Consider the following 19,246-nt stretch of genomic DNA (forward strand, 5'->3'; position numbering starts at 1 on the left):
GAAAAAGGACATTAAAATCACAAGAATAGGACCATAAACAGAAGAATAAATTTAGTGTTTTTTTTAAAAACAACAAATAGCAAAACTAGTAAAGTTGGTAAAACATTTAATGAGGTGAGAAACCTCCTATTCAATGCTTACTTGTGGAAAAGTTTTGTTTTGTTGGTCATAACTCCAGAAAATAATTAGGTAGCTAAAAATACATAAAGTAACTTAATAAACCAACCAACCAACCACTATTTAATCAAACCACATTGAGACTTTTTATATAGGCCATAAGGCGTATTCTTAAATCCTATAATGAATGTTAATTTTAATAGATGTTAAAATATCTCAAACTTTCAGCCATATATTAACCCTTATGTCTTTCAGTAAATTCCATCAGATTTCATAATTTTCACTAATTTTTCGTAATACTAGAAAGTATATTTAAATAACTAGTCAGTTTTAGAGAATATTTCTCTAAAATAATTCTTCCTCCAAAATCTTTAGAACGTAATCAAGCAAATTTCTTGTTGAATGGTACTATAGTACTATAGTATTTGAGACAATTTAAGTGATCTCATGAGGGAAATATATTTGAAGTTCATCCAGTATAAAAAATTTCCCATAAAAACACACTTACACTTTATAGCCAATTTATAGGGAGTCAGAAGAATTAGAATGGCAGAATAAAAATTTCCAAGAGCTTTAAGTCTCCAAGCAATAAAAGCAATACAGAGAGAAATAAAAAGAAAATGTCAAAGTAGTAATTGCTGCGTATTTTTCATAATTTCAAATTGTATGGCTTAATCCCAAACATCTCAAATGTGAAATATTTTAACACATGACTACACAAGAGACATCATCCAAGCTCGGATACAAGAACACAGAAGAGTTTGTAAACTTCTTACCAGCACTTGATATTCTGCGCTCTCTCTCCCATTCCAGCTGTTCCCTTTCTAACTGTTCTTGTCGCTCCCTTTCTTGCCTCTCCCGTTCCAGTCTCTCCAGCCTCTCTCGTTCTTGTCTTTCTTGCCTCTCCCGATCTAGGCGTTCCTGCCGCTCCAGGCGTTCCTGCCGTTCTCGTTCTTGTCTCTCTCTCTCCAGCTGTTCTTGTTCCAGTCGCTCCCTCTCCAGCCTTTCCCTTTCTAACCTCTCTCTCTCCAACCTTTCTCTTTCCATTCTTTCTCGCTCCAGCCTTTCCCGCTCCAGCTCCTTTTGCCGTTGCTGTTCTTGCAGTTGTCTGGAAAAAAAAAAAAGGTAAAAACATGCATCTACGGCTACTCATCACGAAAAAGTGATTCTTTTCACCTATGTAAACTTTATTTCTGAGTTAAATAAAAGCAATGTAGAGCATGCAAACATCTCTCCTCCCACATGAAGACTACCTTGGATAGAGACTGTTGCATACAAATAAAAATCATTTCTCCTATTAGCATCATACTGGCTGAATGCTTCAGCACATTACACTAACATTTCATTTTATTCTGTACTTTTCATGAGTACTGTTGCAAGTAAATGAATTTTCCAAATAACATACCACTTTAATAACCAAGTCATTATTTTAATCATTTAATGAAAAACTTTGTAAAATTGCAATATCCTTCTTAACATCAAATTTAACTGTACAAATAATAATTATCATTTCAGAAAATACAACGGTTGGCCACAGCAGTAGCTCAATAAATATTTACTGAATGGGTCAGGTGCAGTGACTCACACCTCTAATCCCAGCACTTTGGGAGGCCGAGATGGGTGGATGACCTGAGGTCAGGAGTTCGAGATCAGGATGTCCTGGCCAATATGGGGAAACCCCATCTCTACCAAAAATATAAAAAATTAGCCAGGCGTGGTGGTGTGCGCCTATAATCCCAGCTACTTGGGAGGCTGAGGCAGAAGAATCGCTTGAACCTGGGAGGCAGAGGCTGCAATGAGCCGAGATCATGCAACCGCACTCCTGCCTGGGTGACAGAGCAAGACTCCATCTCAAAAAAAAAAAAAAAAAAAAAAAAAGTTTACTGAATGAAAAAGGGTCAAGAAAGAAGAAATAAACTTTAAATGACTGAAATCTCATATCCAGAGGCAACTATCATCAACATATGTATATAAAGATACAACATCTATATATACACATATACATACACACACACACCCTCCCCCACACACACCCTCCCCCGATAGACTTTCCCTCGTGTAAAAATACACACATAAACTTTAAAAACGTAATAATATGTGATCATTTCCCGCTACTGTGAAATCTGCTTTCCTTTCTCTCACTTAATATATTGTGAAAGTTGGTCTGGGTGAAGTGGCTCAGGCCCATAATCCTAGCACTTCGGGAGGCTGAGGTGGGAGGACTGTTTGAGGCCAAGAGTTCAAGATGGGCCTGGGCAATGAAGCAAGACCTATCTCTACAAAAAAATTTAAAATCAGCCAGGCATGGTGGCATGCACCTGTATTCCCAGCTACTTGGGAGACTGAGGGAGAAGGATTGCTTGGGCCTAGGAGTCTGAGGCTACAGTAAGCTAAGATTGCATCACCACTCATCAGCCCCAGGCAACAGAAGGAGGCCTTGTCTCCAAAAACAATGAAAGAAAAGGAGGAAGGGAAGAAGGAAGAAAAAGAAGAGAAGGAAGAAAAAGAAGGGAAGGAAGGGAGGAAGGAAAAAGACATAAGCTAGTAAAATTGAGGCTATCTAGGATGAGGACCTGCCTGTGTGTACAACTCTGACTGGAATCACACACACACACACACACACACACACACACACACACACACACAGAGAGAGAAAGAGAGAGAGAGAGAGAGAGATCCTAAGGCACTTAGTTCAGCATCTTTATTTTCCATAAGTGCATAATAATATTCGATTGTTTAGCTGTCCAGAGTCTAAGCAATCTCCTATAGTAGGATATTAAGTTATCCTAACACTATTGGCAATACTGCAACATTTGTCTTCATCTTTCGATCTTTTTTCTGTTTCTATAGGATCAATAAGGACACAAATTTTGCTAGGTGAAAAGGTATGAATTTAAGATTTTTGACACATGGTTCCAAATTGTCTTTAGGAAAAGTGTCAATTAACTTTCCCTAAAAAAAAGTTATCTTTGCCAGGCATGGTGGCTCATGCCTGTAATCCCAGCACTTTGGGAGGCCGAGGCCAATGGATCACCTGAGGTCAGGAGTTCGAGACTAGCCTGGCCAACATGGTGGAACCCTGTCTCTACTAAAATTACAAAAATTAGCTGGGCCTGGTGGTATGTGCCTGTAATCCCAGCTACTTGGGAGGCCGAGGCAGGAGGATCACTTGAACCCTGGGGATGGAGGTGGCTGTGACATTGTCAAGAGCTAACATTGTGCCCCTGTACCCCAGGCTGGGTAACAGAGTAAGACCCTGTCTCCCTCCCCCAAAAAGCGTATCTTTATCTTACACATATATATTTCATAGCACTGTGGGGAAGATTAAATTAAGTAATACCTAAAAAAGCTCTTTAAGAAGTACTTGGAACACAAGAACGCTCAATGTAGGCTATAACAATAATTATTATTTGGAAATTTCAAATTGGGACTTTCTGGACTGGCTAAGAAACTGTGTGGGTTCTAGTTAGAGACAAAGCTAAATGACAGCACATGCATGCTATCCTTTGTTCCTTCCAGAGGTACCAACACACCAGTAAGATCTTTCCAAAAAGCTCTCTCCTTCATGTTTTCTAAGCTGGCTATACAACAAAAGAAAAGGCCCATTTGACAAATACATCAACCCCACTGCTCTCACAAAACACACAGCCTCTCCTGGACATACCACCACACTTAACAATGACTGCAAGAGAAAAACACAAGAAACTGAGTTTATGTGTAGTTATTTATTTATGAGTAGTTGTTTGAGATATTGGCTACCAATAAAATGAGATTTTCAGGATCTAGTACTGACTTCATTACGCTATTTGATAAATCACTAGCTGCCAAAGTTTTTGAGGGATAACAATATTCCTGCAGGGACGAGGGGAAGAAATCAGATGTATTCAAAAGAATGTTTTTAATAATAAATAGAGAAAAGTCAGGGTTGGTGGTGGTTGTTTTTCCAGTAACCTGCAGCTAATAAACTCAGCTGGAGCTTGTATTAAATTTCAAACATCCAACACAAATCAAAAACTATGGGCCATTTTAAATATAATGCTCTAAGCAATCTGTTGGGTCCAAAGGGCAAAAGATACACACGTATTATTCTAATTAGAACAAATTTAAATATAGAAGCTAAAGAAAAATATTTAAGAGCACAGTAGCTGTCCCAAGAAATCTATGATGAAAAAATCTAAGTTTTTAGATCTTTGAACATGTTACTTCTTCTATTTTATCAAAATAACACAAATACATAGTTTTTAAAATTTATAACAAAAATCAGTAGTTCACTGCCCCAACCCTCCCACCCATTTCCTACTCTTGTAGCTGTTTCTTACATTTTAGCTTTCGCTATCTACTTTCTAACAGGAAGAGGCCTTCTACAACTCCCTCACTCCACTCATGCTTCTCCCAGTATGGAAAATCAATATTCAGGGCTTATTAACATGATAATGTAAATACCGCTCACAGCTGAACCAAACAGTAGTCTATGACTACATTTCATTTCTCATTCAAGTTCTTAGTTGTGGGTTTTAACTACCAAGTTAATGGCTGTTTCTCTAAGCAACACAATGCTTTTAACACATACAAAAGTCACAGGCAGAAGGCCAGGCATGAGTGAGATGAATCTGAAAGAATTATTGAATAACAGTGTTTACAGCTAGGGTGTATTGACTTAAGAAGTTTGTTCCACATGTCATCATATTCCAGGGTTTTCAGGCTATAAAAGATAAGGAGTGTCTACTGATACAGGAAAAGGGCACAATGCTGGAGAATATTTCTAAGTTCACAGACAGATGATTCAAGCAGGCAATTCATATAGCTGCAGGAGATTCTTACTATTTTCTTGTTCTGAAGGTAAGAAAAGAAAGTGTTGAACACTGTAAGCTAATTTTTAGCCTGCTTGCTGAAAAGATGCCCATCTAAATGGATTTCCCAAAATAGTGATTCAAGCAGAATATCTCTGGCTTCCGAATCTTGTGTGACATGAATAATTCCCACCTAAATTGGATGGTTTATAAATTTGACTTTCATGTTTTGACCTCTAAAGCAAGACATTTGTGTAGCTTTCTAGGAGGAGTTTCCAAATTTATAAACTTTGCTTTTCCTCAGAATTATTGCTGCCAATTCACACACTGGAAATGCGCATGGCTCCTCTTCCTAGAGTTCTCTCTCCAACTGTTTTCTTCAGTCATTAATAGAATTGTCTGAGGACTTTTTTCAAAGAACTAGTGGCTTAATTCTGAACCATGGAAAAATCCTGACAGACTACTTTAATTTTTCTTTTAAGCTAGGCCTGTATATTCTACAATAATTTGAAAGTTTCTGAGAATATAAATTTTATTCAGAAACAATTATAGTGCAAATGACCAGTATTATTTTTAAGCATTTAAAAAAATCACAGTTCCTCCCACCACCCAAATACCTATTTCTCTCCAAAACAGCTATCCCCAAATGTAAATAGATGCACAAAGCACCAGCCCACATTGAGATTTAAATATATATTCATTATTTAGTTTATGTTGACTCAAACACATTTCTTGAAATAAGTAAAACGTAAGTAACATCAGTTCAAAATACATTTCATCCAGCTTTACCTGTAATGAATAGTGTTACTAGGTAAATAAAGAGTGATTTCAATTTTAACAAAACGAAGTAGGAACAGTCTAGGAAAAATGTTCTGAGTTGTTAACATTTAGTAACACTATTATTATTGACATTTCTCAGAAAATAAAACTACACAGATATGGTTTGATTGTATAACATGGGCATTTCACTTCACTATCAGTAAACAAATAAAAAATGGATAAAATGTACTCAGACAGCTATGTTTTAATATTACAAAGCTGCTGAGGCAAGAGCTGATACTCACAAGAGAAGGCGGTCAACTTTCGGTCCATCCTGCCTCTGAAGGCCAATAGGAGGGCTATACACTCTCATTGCTCCAACTGCTCAGTTCTGTGCCACAGTTATTATTCCCCTTTTATAACTTTCAGGTAGTACTGGTGATTTGTGAAGTATTTATAGATATTAACTATATTAAGGTTCTATGTGGAGACTAACATAGAACTGACTCATGTTTCTTAGAATATGTTTTCTCATCATGGCCAAGTCAAATATTAATTACATGAGTAGGAACCAAAAACTATTTAATAATGATATAATAATAAAGGGTATTGGACTAAAAAGAATTAACACTTAGACATTTACTCTACTGACTCTATTAAAAATAAAACTTAAACATAACAGTAGTAATATATAACTTATAAAGCCAAATTATAAGACTTATAACAAAACAGTAATCTTCTTACTAACGCTCACCACTTCTGATTTTGCTCCCAGAAGCAATTATTTTCAATACTCTGGTACTTATCTCGTTTCTAGATACAGTAATTCATTTAGAACTATTACTTCCAGATTTTTCATATTTAGATGTTATCTACTGACTTCCTACTATACAAATGATTTAATTCCTACATCCCTAGCCCCCCAAAACTTTTTCTTCTCCATTTTTCCAATAAACTCATAACACCACTTTGGATTACATCAATATTCACGTATCACATAATTTGCTGCTGATCACACTTACTTTCTAGAACAATTTCTTTCTTACTCTGGTGCTACAAAGTAGTACTTTTTTTGATTCTTTTTCTATATACCTATCCCTACTTCACCCCAAACTCTCCATTAGAACTGTAATCCCAATTAACATAGTTCAACATAGCAGAACCACAGTCAGGTTTTTCTATTCTTTTGTTTTGCTTTCCCTCAGAAACACCCCGTCCGGAGCCTTCAGCCCTCCTGGCACCAACCGGCAACTGTTCCCTAGGTTTTGATTTCACCTTAGTGAAATCAAAATCACAAATGTCGAGCTGGGAATTGCTCATCTCTTTCCTACAATGGATTTCTTATCTCCTCGATGCTGTCTTGGGTTCATCATTCTTGCTTCACTCTTTCATCTTAACGGAACACATCTTCCGATAGCTTCTTAGGAAGTTGTGCAGAAGAAATCTCCTCTCAGGATAGAGATTCTCTCAGGATTCTGAAGCTCCCCCACACCTCCGTCACTTCCACCACCCCTTACCAAGCATTTGAAATCTTACTTATTCCAGAACATTCTAAAATTCCACAGTGAAGAGGCCTTGGTGGGAGGTCTTTGTATTTTTCCCAGTTACTGGGCTGGAATTTGGCAGGCTTTTTTGACCTAGACCAGAAGCTAGCAAACTGTATACAGCCCTAGGACCAAATCTGGCTATACCCATTTATTTCCATGTTGTCTATGGTAAGCTACAAAGGAAGAGTCTAGCAAATGACACAGATGGGCCACAAAGCCTAAAATGTTTACTACCTGGCCCTTCCCAGAAAAAGTTTGCGGACCTTTGATCTAGACGATCAATGAGTTCCAGCAAATTTTCTTGTTATTTATTTGCAAATTCAATTTCTTCATGTTTCTGTTCTCCTCCCCACTCCCCAAATAATAACAGAACTTCTATTATTTGGATGCTGAACCTTCTAATCTGTTCTTCTTACTTTACTTTCTTTCTCATATGCCACCTCTTAGTTTTAGGACTATTTTCAGAGAATAAATTCCTCAACCTTAGTTCTCAAAACTTCTATTTCTTTCTTTCTTTCTTTTTTTGAGACGGAATTTCACTCTGTCGCCAGGCTAAGGTGCAATGTCACGAACTCAGCTAATTGCAACCTCCACCTCCCAGGTTCAAGCAATTCTTCTGTCTCAGCCTCTCAAGTGGCTGGAACTATAGGTGCGTGCCCCCAGGCCTGGCTAATTTTTGCATTTTTAGTAGAGACCGGGTTTGACCATATTGGCCAGGTTGGTCTTCGGAACTCCTGACCTCATGATCTGCCCGCCTCAGCCTCCCAAAGTGCTGGGATTATAGGCGTGAGCCACAGTGCGCCAGTTCTTCTATTTCTCAAAAAAAAAAAAAAAAAAGTAGTTTTTAAAAAACGTTTCCAAGTTTACTTTCTCGTTCTCTGAGTGATCCATTTAAAGTAACTATTAATTTTTATTTCATCAATGAAATATACTCTCCTAGTTCTCTGAAACTATTTCATGCAGTATATTTTTAGGTTTTCTTCTGCTCCCTGCATTGCATCTGTTTCATACAATTTCTTTTATAGAAGTTGGCCTGAAAGGTTTGATGATCCTTGGCTGTCTGTTCATATTTATAAGTAGCACCAAAATTGATCAGAGGCCCTTAAGTAAATAAGCTTCACTGGCAAGGATGAGTGTCAACATCTCTGTCTTCTCTTGGCCATGGCAATTTTCCCAAAGAGGAATCTTAGTTTCTTGCTGGGCTCTACAGGTCTGGCTGCCAGTGTCTAGGAGCTGAGCAAGGGAAAGAAACCAAGTTGGCCAACTTTCACCTAATTCCTCTTTTCATTTGGCACCTTACCCACATCCTCACAGCTGTGAATTTATAATGCAAACTGATGTTTCTCATTACACGTTCCAGTAATAGTATAGAAAAAAGCCAGTTAAACAGCCAAAGTTAACAGACAATTTCACTCAGTTCATGAAGTATAAAGTTGGCCTAAGGGTATTTTATTGTGCCTCTGAAGATTAAATCAAGTTTTAAAAAATGATTTTTATATAAATAACCACATGAAATAAATTTTGGAAATATAATTTCCACTGGGAACCAAACTTCACACTAGATCGTGCTATACATCCTTCCCATTTGCTAGCCTACACAACCAGATCCAGTCATGCACTACTATCAGCTGAGAGAAAGTGAAAACCAGTACTAAGCGTCTATATAAATATTTAGTATATATTTTAGAGTTTTGTATTATCTTTTTCCAAGTATGGTTTAACCACAGGCAAAAACAGATTGCATGGGATATATGACAAATACCTTTCTTATAATTTGAAATTTACTAAAGTGATAGAAAGCAAGATGCTTTTTGAGTATATGACAAATTCAGGAAAAGAGTTTTAAAAAGCAATTTCTTAGCACAGTATATAAGGCCCTTACAAGGTGGACACAACCTCATCTAACCATACCATTGGTCCTGGAAGGGAAAGGAGGAAGCGTACTCACATTGCATGTGTGTTTGCATCTCCTTGCCTTTACACGCCTACTCTTTCTTCCTGGAATGCTTTTCCCTTCTATGACTGGAAACTCCTACTTTATTGCCTCTTTAGGCACAGCTCAAAGAGCACCTCCTCCGTGAACCTCCCACCAACTCTCAAAAAACACAGAAAATCCTCGGCAGCAAGAAAAGAGTATGTTATCTTAATCAACTCAACAACCTTCCTAGGTAATGCCTTCCCTAGCACCTGGGAAGTCTCTAAAAGGCCGTTTACCAGCTAAACGTCAATAATTTCTCCTCCAAACCACGGGTTTAGAGTGGGGGAAAAATTAGGCAAAAATGAAGAAAATTACTACATTAAAGGGCAAACATATATATTTTCTGTCTTATACCCCAAAACCTGCATATGAATTAATTCAGTACCAGAAATTTCTTGACTTCTTATTAGAAATTTTATTGAGATTTCTACTCTCAAATTAGCCCATAATGTTCACTGCAGAGGTAATACTCAAATGTAAAATAAACAATTAGGAAGAAAATACAAAATACTGTGTGATTCAGTTACAGGAATTCAGAAAAGAAGAACATCAGTGTGCCTGGAAAAGAGTCTACAGAAAATGACAATTTTCTGTAGAATAGAAAGGATATGAGAAGGACATGTCAGAAGAGGTGAATGCCACACACAAATACAGAGGGAAAGATGAGTATGGTGTAGACAGAGACAGTCATGAGGGGTGAAACACAAATACGGGGTGAGTTCCTAAATGCCAGGCCAAAGAAGTAAACTGGATGGGAGGAGAGGCAGCCATAAGGAATGCTGAGCAGGGAGATGAGAATACAGGAGTGTCTGGACTCTTATTCAGGTTGGTAGATTGAGCAGTCCTGTAATCTTCCCCCAATATTCTACTAAAATTCCAGAAACATCATTAAAATGCATTTAAATAAACCCATGACCAAGTAGAAAACGGAAGGTGGTGGTCATTAGTAGGACAAATTTATCATGAGATTTCTGGAAGACAGAAAGGGTAGGAAAGAGTTATATGTTTAGAATTCTTCCCTAGTCTCCTAGAGATTAATATTCAACATTTCTACTTAGACATCCAGTAACAACCTGAACCTAACATCCCCAAAATTCATCTCTGACATCCCCCAACAAGGCCTGCTCCACAGTCTTTCTCAACTATTAATGGCAACTCCATCCTTCCCACTAGCTTAGCCTAAAAACCTCAACCCCTCTCCTTCCCTCATACCCCACCATACAATCCACCAAGACATAAGGATCTGACTTCTCAACACCCACTTCTATTACCTGGTAGAAGCCACCATTATCTCCTGCCTAGTTCACTGCAAAAGTCTCTTAACTGGCTTTCTTGTTGAGCTGCTGTCACAACCCTGTACCTGCCTCAAGTCATCTCTCAATAGTGTAGGCTCAACAGAGCAGCCTGACTGATTCTGCTAAAATTTTAAGTCAGACCATGCCTATGTTCAAAACTGTACGGTGATTCTCCTTTCTCTCAGAGTAAAGGTTAAATTCTTCATAGTAGCCTGCAAGGTCCTGCATGATCTGACCTCTATTACGCCTTTGACCTTATCTCCTAATACTCTCTTCTGCTCCAGCCTCCACAGCCTCCTTGTTTTCCCTTGTACACACAAGCACCATCCTTCCTTAAGGCCTCTGCATAGAATGCATTTACATAGATATCTGCTTGGTTAATTCCTTCTTTTCATCTCAATGAGATCTACTACCCTGACCAATCTATTTAAACTCACAAGTACTGAGACTAATAAATAATGGATGGAAAAATAAAATAAAATTACAACCAGCACTTCCCTCTGCCCCTCCACAACATATAATCCTCTTTACTCTGTTCCATTTTTCCCTATAGCATTCACCATCTTCTAGTATATCATGTCATGTTTATTGTCTGATGAGTTTAAGGCTTTTTATTCCCTCCACTCCCTCCCCCTTCCCAATATAACTTAAGCACTTAGAACAAACAACGCCTGTGACATAAATAAATGGAGCAGCGGAGGCATCCATAACCCAGAACACATACTGAAGACGGTCAAAGCAGACATGGGAAGAGGAACCTGAGGAAGATCTAACTTCAGATTAACAGGTAGAGAGAACGGGAATGAGCAGTACCACAATAATCAAGCTGATTAATAAATCCGCAGAACAGCTATATGTACCAGCTCCTCCCCTGTCCTCCCCAACCCCAGCTCAATGGATGGAATGGCATTTACCACGGAAGACTATTCTTTAAAGAAACTGAAGAAGCTGCCTCAGATGAATTGGGGCTTCCGGTGGAGCTTTAAGTAGCTCAGCATTTGTGCGGTTCTGAGGCCTGCCTGCTCCCCATTCTGGTACTCCAAAGGTTAGCCTGTCAGCCTACTTACTCTGCCCACTTTCAGAGAACTCCCAGTCATGGAAGAATGCTGCCCAGCAGAGAATGATTTTTTATTCTACTACGAAACCCTATAGTAATATCTGAAGATAAATGTGTTACAGAAACAGCCAACACTATTTTCAACTTTTTAGTTAAATTCGTCACATGAAAACCACAGCAGTCACAGATCACTTTATAATTATAAAAGTAAGACTTCTTGAACCATAAAACATTTTGAATTCTGTTAAGTGTATTTACAATATTTTCAACGTACCTTGAGTAGAATTTTTACAAAAAAACAAAAACAAAAACAAAACAGGTATGAAATTTTATAACATCTCATGTCACGCATAACAAGTATCTGGTAACTTATTAATGATAGTTGCAAAACTTACTAATATAAGAATAAAAGTTGTGACTCTTAAACAGCTGACAAGACTTAAACACAGGATATTCAGTTTTGTCTTCTGAAGCATGAAGAAAAAGCACAAACAGTAACTTGCAAATTTACCTTCTCTGAATTTCCAATTCTTCTTGGGATGGGCCATTTTGAACTTGAGCAGGTAGTTGTGAGTTTTGTCTAGGCAATGTTGGCCCTACAGAGGGAGAAAACATTACAGATGAACATTATCTTCATATCTAGCTAGATAGAGGAGATAAAATCATAAGAATAACATAAAATCATCACATATTTACAAACGTGTCTTCTTTTTGTCTAGCAAAATAAAATATAAGCTTTACATAACACAGAGCAAATGAAAGACTGCAACATAATACTGTCATCATCTCCAGAAGGCTTACTTGAAACAAATGGAAAACATCAACAATAAGGAAAAAGAAACATTTATATATGAAGAGCTTGAGTAAAACAAGTGTTCGATGAGCATCTGAAGAGGCACCTAAGCTTGACATTTTCTAAGACAATGAGACATTCTCTTTGGGGTAATTATTCATGAAGTGGAGAGGGAGAACTTAAATGAAAAATCAGAATTCAAAAACTCACCTAAATAGAACACTGGAAATGAAAAACAGGAGAGAGAGAGAGCATGAGAACCTTATTACTAGACTCCAGTATGCTAAAGCATTTATCAAATTTGCCCAATTTAAGCTGCCATTTTTGTCTAATGGCCTAGCATTTCCAGCACTGGTGAAAACAAACATTTGCTAAACCTCTGTATAGTAATTAACCTACTGAACTGAGTTTTTTTAATGCAACAAGTAATTTTAAGTTTTCATTTAGGGTAAGAAGGAAAAAAAAAAAAAAACTTGCATTCATACAACATGGTTCTGTCATGAGACACTAATGACCATCCATTCCCACATACCATGTACAATGCAGACTTGCTTTTTGCATCTTAGATAGAATGCCACTGAATTATGGGACATCTTAATGTCATTGGATATAAAAATTAAATCTGTCACAAAATGAGATAAATACTGGAGCTAATATATAATACCTAGGGTTAAAATAGAACAATCTTGAAGTCTAATCCAGTAAACAAGAAAGTAAAGAAACAGTAGTTATCTTCCACTCTTGGAGAAGAATATATGAGTAATGCCATACTACATGTATTTGTGAATTCCAGTGTACCAGCAAATGCTCCTAACAGATATTTTGAAAGATTTGTAGACAACTGGTATTTAAAAGTTACGAAATAAATGCTTCTGTGTACTAAATTCTTATAATCTATGGGCTAATCATGCAAAGTATTTTATAGTAGTGGAGTAGATTTCACAACTGGAAGATTTACTAGGATGTAATGCAGTACTGGTGTATCCCAAGTGTGGAAAAACATAATTAACTTGATCTGAACTTACCTACTAACTTTTTTTCTCACCTCTTTACAAATGTTTTTAGATTAATCATTTCATTTGTCCTCTAAAGACAAACTGATGACAACTGCAGTGATACATTAGATTTCCTAAGACTCTGCTATTTTGAGAACCAAATAAAGGAAATATAAAAAAATTAATCCTATGTAATCAATAACCAAAAAAAAAACCAAAACTTTTGAAATTAAATACACACATAAATGTTTGTATAAATGAAAATACATGATTGCTGTCTAGTAAACAGACTAGAATTCTTTTCTTGGGAAATTAAAATAATGATGTAAAAACAGACTCTCCCATTAGGCTATACACGAATGTTTAATACTTTACAGGGAAAAGACCTCTCTTCTGGAGACATACAAAGTGCGGGAGGCGGGGGGTAAATCTGAGGTAGCATGAAATTATTTGGGGAATGTACTTTATATATCCAAAGTACTAAATGTGAGCATTTAGCATGGGCAACACACAAGACCATTATGTTTTAACTATTTTTTAAAATAATGTTTACTTGAGTATTTCAGTTGAAAGCCTCAGGCTGCTTAAATAATGAAACAGCTGAATGTGAGTAGGTTAGACTTGTTTGGCATCTACCTCAAAGAAGAATGCAATTGTACTATTCACACCTAGGATAGGTGTTATATATCAAAAGTAATATTAATGGATTAAATCTGCCAATTAAAATCTCAGCTTTAATTCAAATATATAGATTCAAAAAACGTCAAAATTTCAACTCAATCCTATTTATTTTATTTAACAGGTTTTTAAAAAACTAACACAAGTTTAATGTAACTCACAAAAGCTGAGAAAAGAAAATCTTTTAGCAATTTACAGAACCTGCTTTGGAATATTTCTTTTTAAGCTTTTTAAAAGGTTACTAAGCAAATCTGTTCAGAAAGGAGATATTTTAAATGTGGGTAATATTTTCTGGCTGTTATCATATAAAAAAAAATTTACTACAGTTTATTCCTGCAGTTGCAATTAAAAGCTTCAAGGAAGATCCTTTTAAAGTGGGGAGAATCCTGATCCTAGAACAACTCTTAACAATTCTTTTCTACATGGTTCTTTGTGATGATAATGGATTTTTGGGCTTTTTGTCTTTCCAGATATCCTTTAAATGGGGTGTGTGTGTGTGTGTGTGTCTGTGTGTGTGTGCACGGAATCACTCCCCTTGGCACCTTTTCACATGTACATTTAATCTGGTTGTTCTGTTTGTTTCTTCTTCAGATTGTCAGGTTGCAGTAACTAGCACATTGAAATTTATGTGCATTTAAAAATTAATACAAACATACTATAAACATTAAAAGTTCCAGGTAAATATAAACTTAAGGTACACAATTACATTTTTCCTTCTTGTCAAACATTCTAATGGGCTATAAAATTGTTAAGTAATATCAAAGGCACCCCACATGACATGAAGCAGCAACTAGGATAAGGCAATGTCTGTCAGCTGCTGCTGTATGTTCAGGAATATAAACATTACTTTACACAGGTCACATTACTAAATGAGTATCTGTGTTCTCATAAAATGCAAAATAGGTACTTTCATAACCATTTCAGTGGGCAAATGACAATATTTATGAGCATCATGTGGTGGTTAACAGCCCTTTGGGGAGGGGAAAAAGAGGGAAGAACAACCAAGGTTAAGAAATCAGTGAACCTGCTTTGCTCTTTCTATGTTATCATAAAGAATAGCAGCTGTTTGAGAGTTTGTTCTCTCCCTCACAGCCAAAGATAGTGGCTGATCTTAATTTGTCCTGACTACAAGAAGAAGATATATAGCAAAGTTTGTGAGTTACTGTTTGTAACAGAGAAATGTGGCAATGTCACTGATACAGTATCCTATAAATGATGAAAATCAGATCAGGAGACTCTGTAATAGGAACTGCATGTCAGTCTTGCCTTCAATATTGAGTTTTGGTTAAAACACATTTCACTTAATGTCACATTTTAATTTTCACAATTAGCCACAGACTTTTTAAAAACACAGGACTAAAAGACAAATCGGTGTTATTATATACACAATACAATCAAGTTTAAACTTAGCAACGTGGTAATTATATTGTTTATACACAGTTAAATTAAAGGTAATAATGGGGGGAAATCTGCTTTTTAACACATTATTTTACAACTTTAAAGATTCACCTTCACTTAGGTCAAATCAATACTTTCTCTGCAATTGGGTAAAGTATCCATTATTCTGCATCTGGACCTCAACATATTAAGTAGAAAGGTATACAACATTGGGTGGGTTTTCAAAATGAGCTAAAGAGAGTCCTAATAACACAAATACCAATAATCACTCATGGCTAGTTCAAAAGATAGCCCGGAAAAACCCCCAGGAGGAGGCAGAAAAATGAGGAGAAAAAGTTACTGATTACACACTTAATCTGCAGTGTTTTATTGTGGGATCTCGGAGAGAGAGGGAGGATTTACGAACAGCCACACAGTAGGCTCACTACTGTAACTGTGACCTCTGGAATAATCCTAAAATATAACTTTAAGTGACTAATAAATACATTAGCCTTTTCTGTTCTTTCCTTTTTTTTTTTTTTTAAGAAATTTGCAACACATACTTCTTTGCCTACACCAGAAAGTACATACATTTTAAAATAATTCTCTTCACAGGTTAAAAAAAAAAGTATCATTAGTATTGAGGAGTCACATTAAAAATTCTGAGTCACAAAAAGTACATACACAGAGCTGAACACTTTATGTAAAACTGGAGCAATACTGTATATCATTTAATAACTATCTCTCATAAAATAACCTGGCTAGCAAGGTACACATGAGTCAGAAAGGTATATATGAGGTTTCTTTTCAAAGCTCAAGTAATTAAAAATAACTCTTTGGAACTTGGGTTTTTAAAACAGAAAGTTTCAGAAACAAATGGAAATAAAAAGAATTTAGACAAGGATATGTGTCTATCTGTGTATAGAGATAGATACGTATCCTTAGGTATATATCTTATTATCTCTAATTTGGGGTGGCTAAGTGACATACCTGGTTTGTCCATGCAAACAATACATATATGTGCACACGTGTGCATATGAGAGTGAGAGTGAAAGAAAACAATCAATAAGCCTAAATTCACTCTTAAGTCACAGATCTTTAACCTACTGAATAAAGGAGGCTGTCAATCAGAAATCAACCTATTAAAGCAAGTAATAGCTTACATCTGCCTCACAACACGCATACCTAAAATTAATTCAAGTTAAGCAAAAGTTCCCTTTGCTAAGGCACATTTACATTCCTCAAAACATATTAAGATGGACATAAATTTTTTCTTTAAACTCTAAATCAAAAATTTGCTCCCAAACAAAATAACTAAAAACAAAAATGTACAAACAAACAAAAACCCCTCTCATTTGTGTTGGAAAAGGTGGACAAGAATAGTTTTAAGAACCTAATTCTAACTAAGTCTAATCCTCACTAACAAGGCAACTCAGAGCTGACCAAATCACCTACATGAACCACAACAAATATCACAACATAAAAACAATAGCTTGCTATATATCCCAAATGTCACAAACCAGACTATGGCCTAAAAAAAACAAAAGTTATGGAAATGCGCAAGTAGCATGTACCACAGCTTGAAAAAGTAATGTAAACATAATGTTGCTTACCACAGAAAATACATCGCAAATTAGTGCTGTCCTGGGTAGCAGTAACCTTGCTCTGGGCTGCAACAGACACCTTGGTGTTAGAAGCTTCGAAGGACAACGGGGCCATCTGAAGAACTTCACATAAACTAAAAGGTGCTTTGAAATGTTCAAAATGTATTTATACATACGTCCTATCTAGATCCTCATCCTGGAAGCTCTGTAATTTAATAAAAACGCATCCTCTTTAACATAGGCTCTTAAAAAAAATTTATGCAATCTTTTTTTTTGTGGAAAAACCCTATAAGCAGCCATAGATCAAATGATGCACGTACAACTTAGTTATTTCCTAAGTTATATGGTCAAAGAGCGTAACCAGCATTTTATGGTTATATATTTTTAAAGTCAATGAAGATAAGGTAGAGGAAGTCAAGATCTATGGCCATTAATGTTAATTTCACAAGATCTATCCTCTCATTTAGGAGAATTGAATCCGAAAAAAATTTAGGCTTGGAAGTGCTTAAGATTAACTCATTCCTACTAGTTGGAAAAAGACCAAAGTTATTATAAACGGCCCACTGCAATAAAGAGTTTTATATTCACTGATACAAAATAAGAGTATCTTTGGTTTGCTAAAAATCAGCTATTCATTTTTTACCAAGCCACAATTTACTATTTTTTCCTCAATATATATACATACTTGACAAAACGTCTTATTAAAAAGGTGTGGCCAGATCAAACAGCCATTTATTTAGGCTATTTACATTAAATTTTAGCTTAAGTGTCAATGAAGTAAATTCTTTTTAGGAGAAAAAACTCAATGAGAAGGTGATGATCTATGAAAAGGGGAAGGATTTATCTGAAATCAAAGTGACACTCAAAATTGGGATGAGAAAAACAAAACTTTTTTTTAACTATTACTTTAGTGACATCCAAAACTTTACATCAATAATTTTCTGTAAAATCTTAAATTCTTTTCAGCATGGGCAAGATTTTCTTTTTCCGTTGGTATTCACCAAGAAACAATGAGTGGTTAAAATGCACTGGGGCTTAAGAAAGCCCACATAAAGGCAAACAAGACAGTGCTTTAGATCTCCTCTAAGACTGTATTATTTAAAACATACAACTCGTGCTAACTAAAAGTTTTAGAAAAATCAGAACCAAACCAATATAATTTAAATAACACACATCTAAAAATTGTAATGTCTTAAATAAGGTAATTTTTCATCATTTTTAGAAATTAGATTTAACATAATCCAATTAAGTCTTGCTTTGAAAATATTACATACACTGTATTTTTTTTTGCAAACACAAAATAAGATTGATAAATGTCACCTTTGCTAAGTACTTCCAACCACCCAATCTATTATTAAAGTTGCATGCACAATATTTATTTACAGTAATGACATAAGATATAGAAAGACCACAGGCGTACATATAAAATGTCTACCAAGCTAATGAGATCATTCCACAGGAGATAAAAAATTTAGAATATTTTCAATCACTGTATTTTAAGTTTAAACTGTTTTTTAAAGATCTGTCTTACCGATGTATGCAAATGGCTACTTCTATAAAACCTTTATTAAAGAAACATGCCTAGTCTTCAGGTTTTACCCTTCAGTTCCTTTATTCCATATTTAAAGAGGAAAAAAAACCCCATAAGGACAATTTTAAAAACTTACAAGAAAAACCTGAGAAATTCTCTCTTCTTTGACAGCAAAGAAGCTGCCACATCCCATTACCAATCATGTTGGCAAAAAGTCATCTGACAAGTGTCAGAATGCAGGTAAACCATTATTGCTGCGTAAGACAAAATATTTCCAATCAAGAATTCCCAGTCTTTCTCACAGTTTAAACTATTAACATTCTTGCACTTCGTATCTTTAAGCATCTTCTTTCCACTGACTTTAATTTCATACTATCATGTAAAATATTGGTCTAAATTCTGATAGGTTGCTTAAATTCTACTGCAGTTTGCATTTCCTGAAGATACTAAATTATTCATTCCATTATATGCATAAGCCTAACAGAACTTCCTGCTTAATACTGATGCCATTAACTCTTTCTTCATTCAGTCAGGGGAACAGAACAAAATAAGGGAAAGAACACTGTCCAGGTTGAGTAAATTCAGTAAAACGATGTTTTCAACATAGTTTTTAACACTAGCACTGATGTTACATAGACCTTACATTTTGCCTATGAAAGGACATTTCTTTTTAAGTTAGCCATTTTAACTTTTTTTTTTTTTGCATGGCTGTCCCTTTATCGCTA

At 35.9% G+C, this 19,246-nt stretch overlaps 1 protein-coding gene across 1 annotated transcript in view; it reads right to left on the reverse strand.

The window, feature by feature from the left end:
• Positions 1-19,246, reverse strand: part of ENAH (ENAH actin regulator) — a 157,057-nt gene that overhangs the window by 20,249 nt on the left and 117,562 nt on the right. Inside the window, exons 4-5 of the mRNA XM_023203648.1 lie at positions 12,055-12,139; positions 894-1,225 (exon numbers count right to left, since the gene is read on the reverse strand). Of these exons, the coding sequence (XP_023059416.1) occupies positions 894-1,225; positions 12,055-12,139 (417 nt within the window). The remainder of the gene's footprint in view (positions 1-893; positions 1,226-12,054; positions 12,140-19,246) is intronic.

Source organism: Piliocolobus tephrosceles, chromosome 1 (genome assembly GCF_002776525.5).
Source record: "Piliocolobus tephrosceles isolate RC106 chromosome 1, ASM277652v3, whole genome shotgun sequence".
NCBI classification, from domain to species: Eukaryota; Metazoa; Chordata; class Mammalia; order Primates; family Cercopithecidae; genus Piliocolobus; species Piliocolobus tephrosceles.